The following is a 5,501-nucleotide window of genomic DNA, read 5'->3' as shown; positions in this document are numbered from 1 at the left end:
ATATTTTCCACACATGATGCCACGTGGAAAATAAGGTATGTAATTTAATAATTGACGGAGGTTGTTGCACAAATTTAGCTAATACCACATTAATCGATAAGTTAGGTTTAAGAACAATTAAACACCTAAAATCATATAGATTACAGTGGATGGATGATCATGGAGAGGTTAAGGTGAACAAGAGGGTGTTATTGAATTTATCAATTAAGAGGTATAAGGATAAAGTGTTGTGTGATATTGTGCCTATGGATGTGGGGCATATATTATTGGGTAGGCCTTGGCAATACGATAGGAAAGTGAAGCATGGTGGATTTAGAAATAGGTACAACTTTGACATAGATGGGAAAACAATTACACTTGTCCCTTTGACACCACAACAAGTGTACGATGATCAGCTGAGGCTGAAAAACGATGAGGGGAAAATGAAAGAAAAATGAAAAGGGAACTTATATGCAAAGAAGAGTGAGCTTGGTGGTGGAAGGGAGTTGGTGAAGGCTAACACATCCCTCCCCAGTTTGAAATATTCTTTGTTGCAATAACATAAAAATTTATTACATGAGAAAGCACCATTTAAGTATTTTATTGATGGACAACAAATGGAGCAATTTTGGAGCATTGAAGAGGAATTAATCAACCACTGGAACGCGGGGTACAAGAAGCTTAATCAAGGTTTCAACATTGATCAAGCAAATAGAAGGAGCATAGTCTATGAACCAGGTGCAGATTCGAGGTTGAATCTTATCGAAGGGAGAGGGGATGATATGATCCGGATTAGGCCAAAGTCGGCCGCATAGTATACTTTGGGACCAAAGTTGCAATTTTCTCGCGAGAATCCTATTTTGACTCAATTTCTTATTTTTTTGCAAGTTTATTATTTTAGAACTCTTAAATCAGTTTTTTTTCCCTAGACTTTAGTATAAATAGAAAATTTATTTCATCATTGTAATATGGAAGACTTTGATAATTGAGAAATTAATTTGAGAGGTTTTTGCTTCCAATCATTGTTCTCGTGTGGAACACATCTGAACTTATCAAGATTCAACATCTTGTGGCATTCAACAACTCAGGTAAGATTCAATTAATTGTATAACCAAAAGGTCCTTCGTATCTTTGTTATTATGGGGTTGTTTGATTCATTAATTGGTTGGGTTAAATCCAAATTCGAATTAAATTTATAAGTTTCGTGATCAAAATGTCAATAGTTTTTAATATACTATTAGTTGTTTGGTCCGCAAATTTGTGAATTGAGTCCTAAACTTTGATTTTTTTGACTTTCTTGGAGTTTGTGTCATTCTTTTGTGAGTTCGTCAGTGTTCGTTGCTATCGAGTTCACATCATAGTGTATTAAAGTAGATCATAAAGGTTTAAAAAAAAAAAATCTGAGACAAATTTTTGTGGGGTCATTTCACCCCACATGACCCCATGTGGGTCCGCCCTTGCTTTTGATCCATTTAATTTTATGCAGCTCTTTGTTTGGCTTTTATTTTTTTTTTAATTTATTTTTTTCTAAACTCATTTTTTATCCCACATTCTCATAATAAAATAATTTTTATCTGTGAACCCATAATTTTTTTGAAAATTTTTAACCATACATTCTTAAGTGCCTGTTTGGTTTTATTAAAAATTTTAAATTACTTGCTACAGTATCATTCTCCATCACATATTCACACAATAAAATATTCTACATATAAACTAATGAAGTTTCTTTATTTTTTAACCACGCATTCTCCAAAAAATACTGTTCTTAACTCTTTAATTTTCCAAATAATGGGTGACAAACGGAGCTTAAAAAAATATCAAAATTCACAAAATCTATTCTAAAAATTTATATATTAAACAAACTCTTAAATTCATATGCATTTCAGTATTTAGAATAATGTATACTTTCAATAGTTATATTATTAATTTATATTATAATAAAAATAAATGTTTGATTATAATAATTTTAAAGAAACACAAATACAAACCAATCTATACTACAAATTACTTTCGGACCATTAAGATATTTTTTGGACAAAATACGAAGATTTGTAGTAAGATTCTAAAGTTATATAAAAATTAGAAAGCAATTATTATAAAAAATTTATAATCTCCAAATATATTATTTAAAAACGAAAACAAATATATTAAAAAGGAATATCATAACCACTTTAGAATTTTAGCCGAATTTTTGTTTCTACATTGACAAAGGGGCAGGTCCGTAAATTCAATTTTCCATAACCTTCTTCATATTCAATACTACATCACCTCTCTCATGCCCAAAAGGAAAAAAACTCCCCAAGAAGAACAGCTCCTCTCCCTCTCTCTCAAGCAATACACACACACTTATATAGATATAGAGAGAGAATGGGGAGCAAAAAGTTTGCTGTTCTTCTTTGTGCAGAGGATTCAGATTACGTGAAGAAACTATACGGAGGTTATTTTGGGGTTTTCGTGCAAATGCTGGGTGAAGAAGGCGAAACATGGGACATGTTTAAGGTTTCAAAAGGCGAATTTCCTGAAGATAACGAGATCGGAGAGTACGATGGATTTGTTATAACCGGTAGTTCTAATGATGCCCATGGTAATGATTTATGGATCTGTAAACTCGTAGTTTTGTTGAAGAAATTGGATGCGATGAAGAAGAAGGTTCTAGGCATTTGTTTTGGTCACCAGGTATTCTTAAATTTTTCTGCACGCCACTTTCGTTTTACTTGGCACTTAGTTTTTCGTGTATTTGAAATTCATCTGTATACAGCTATCCTTGTTTTCCGGTGTTAATGTCGTGCAGTTCTCGTTTTATAATATAGTACTTTTATAAGAATCGTAACGTTGAACTAGACATGATGAATGTTTGTTTGGTGGAGCTCTTGAAAATTAAAAGTTATTTTAAATATGTTTAAATAATTTTTTAGAAGTAATTTGTTTAGTATAAATTTTCGTGAAAAGTTGTCTTCTATTTCAAACGAATCCTATATATAGGGCCGTTTGACAGTGATTTTTTGATCGTTATTTCACTATTTCAGCCTTAAAATGTGGCCCCCACTTTTCTCTAACGATCAAAAAAATCAATTCTTAAAATCGCTCCCAAACGGGGGCATAATATGAGTCTGTTTGTTTGTTTTAGTCGACTGCATTTTCAGTTTTGTGTTTACACTTTTCTACAATGGGACAAATTGTTCTAATTGAGATTTTTTTTTTTTTTTTTTTTTTTTTTAAATCTTGGAGCTTATCAATGGACACAAGTTGTTTATATAATTTAAAACTTGAGGAAATAAAATATAAATTAAAGACATATTTCAAAAAAAGACTGAAATTAATGGTAGCATTCTATAAATTTCCAAACAGAATTTGGAAATTATATGGAAATATATTTTTCAATATATATTTTTCAATAATATTGAGGTAAAACATAGAATAGTTGATGGCTGTCAAATCATTTCATTTGATTTTGGAAAGTAGAAAGAAATTCCAAATACTATTAATTTGTCTCTTTCGTGACAAATTTGGCATTAGTGTTATATAGTTGACATTCGAATTTAATTGTTGACCCGAGCATGTGACTAATAATAGTATAATAATAATAGATGGATTCAATTTTTCAAGCTCGGGTTGAGCTGTGTTTGAGTTGCATTTTTATGTGTAAGGAGATTTCGTACATTTTGACAACTCTAAGTAAAATACGAAGAGAGAAATGACATAAATAGATATTGTTTTGGATCAATATGGTGGTCCAAAATGCCCTGGGTGTCATGGCTATGCTTTATGTATGGTTAAGACAAGTTTGTGTTATCCACTCGTAAAGAATTTATAGTAGTGTGTGTACATAGCACATACATATTTGGCCTGCCTTAAAATTTTGGGTCTGGGAGGTTCGTTTGATGAGATTTTTGAAAAATTAAAAATTCTCTCTGAAAGTAACAAAATACTTTTGAATATATTTTAATAATTTTTTAAAGCGTTCTACAAATTTTACAAGAAACTATTCTATACGTATTTCTTCAATGAAAAACAAAAATGAATACAGAACCTTACCAAATGGGTCGTAAAGATGTATGGAATAATTCATGATTGGCACATTAATTTAGTGAGATCCAACATCATTTCTCTTTGATTTTGCAAATTAGATGACAACCACTCTCTCACACACATACACAGTACTCATGTATATAACAGATAAAAAGTGACTGATCCTTTGGTTCCTATCGTGGGGTGATTAGGATGTTCAATTATATCCCAACAAGTCATAATCATGCTTTCCATGTTCATGCATCCTTGGAATCTTCCACTTTCCTTTTTCTATCAAATGCACTGAAGTAAAAGAACACGCGGTGGTTATTTTTCTACTTAGTAATCATAAACGAGTATCATCTGTTACGATTTATATACATGTTACATTTAATGTTTATTGACTTATAATGTGTACCAAGCAACTTGGTTCGTTGTGTAATGAAGTCATGTCCAATAAATAGTTGATGAATGATACAAGCAACCTTTATTTTTGTTAGATATTGGGACGAGCTTTGGGTGGCAAGACTGGTCGCGCCACTTCTGGTTGGGACATCGGAGTTACACAGGTTCATTTACAATCATCAAAGATCTTCGCATCTCTGAAAATGCCGACTTTCTTATCGGTCATTGAATGCCACCAAGATGAGGTATTTCCGACCATTTACACAACCTCCAACTTGAAAATTAGTATCTCAATGAGTGAAATATGGTTTAGGTCTGGGAGCTCCCTCCAAAAGTGGAAGTTATAGCACGGTCGAACAAAACTGGGATTGAAATGTTTAAATATGGTGACCATATCATGGGCATCCAAGGTCACCCCGAGTACACTAAGGACATTTTGTTGAATCTAATCGACCGTCTTCTCAATCGCAATCTCATTAAGGTATATTTTTGTGTCCAGCAGACTTGCTCAACTCTTATCAACTCTATACATTTATTTATTGTATCTATCTGTGCAGGAGCCTCTTGCGGAAGAGGCCAAGTCCAAGTTGGAGGCTAATGAGCCAGATAGAGAGGCATGGAAGAAACTATGTACCAGCTTTCTCAAAGGGAAATTGTGATAAGAATTGAAACTACCAAAATGGAAATTGTAAATAGAATATTTGGCTCTTTGGTCAGAGAATTTATTGACTTTTGTGTCTTCTATTATTAGAACCTTGTCCTAACACATTCCTCGTGACTAATATAAGATGTTATGTTAGACTCTTTGGGTCAACTATGTCATCCATTCTAATTAAACAATGTTTATTTTATTCGTCGTATAGATAATTCTTCTAAAGTCTATGGTTATTCAAAGTTTAAACAATGCTTAAAAGACTGGCATTTTAATTACTATAAAATGTTAAAACCACGTACAGAAGGCTAGATGGGAATAGAGAACTGTCGAAGAGGCAATTGACGGAGTTAATGACTTGAGAATGAAATGGAATCAGTATGAATTATCCCATATTTGATATGACAAATAAAAAACAGTAGAATGGACTCCAAATTCTGCATTGGAGAGCTGTAAG

At 32.4% G+C, this 5,501-nt stretch overlaps 1 protein-coding gene across 1 annotated transcript; it reads left to right on the top strand.

The window, feature by feature from the left end:
• The first annotated feature begins 2,237 nt into the window (after window positions 1–2,237).
• LOC111410677 (gamma-glutamyl peptidase 5-like) lies at window positions 2,238–5,242 on the top strand. Its single transcript, XM_023041137.1, has 4 exons — window positions 2,238–2,655; window positions 4,488–4,637; window positions 4,706–4,873; window positions 4,950–5,242. Exons 1-4 carry the CDS (start codon window positions 2,347–2,349, stop codon window positions 5,049–5,051), a joined length of 729 nt encoding a protein of 242 aa, XP_022896905.1. The 5' UTR covers window positions 2,238–2,346; the 3' UTR covers window positions 5,052–5,242.
• Window positions 5,243–5,501: the final 259 nt, after the last annotated feature.

Source organism: Olea europaea, chromosome 15, assembly GCF_002742605.1.
Source record: "Olea europaea var. sylvestris chromosome 15, O_europaea_v1, whole genome shotgun sequence".
Taxonomy (NCBI): Eukaryota; Viridiplantae; Streptophyta; class Magnoliopsida; order Lamiales; family Oleaceae; genus Olea; species Olea europaea.
Note: the sequence above shows the minus strand (reverse complement) of the source record. Positions and strands in the feature narration are given on the sequence as shown.

Excerpts from the sequence above, each read along its gene's own strand:
- LOC111410677 (XM_023041137.1), top strand. The coding sequence starts at position 2,347 with ATGGGGAGCAAAAAGTTTGCTGTTCTTCTTTGTGCAGAGGATTCAGAT. Across the intron at positions 2,656-4,487 it reads GCATTTGTTTTGGTCACCAG|ATATTGGGACGAGCTTTGGG; the intron begins GTATTCTTAAAT and ends TATTTTTGTTAG. Across the intron at positions 4,638-4,705 it reads TTGAATGCCACCAAGATGAG|GTCTGGGAGCTCCCTCCAAA; the intron begins GTATTTCCGACC and ends AATATGGTTTAG.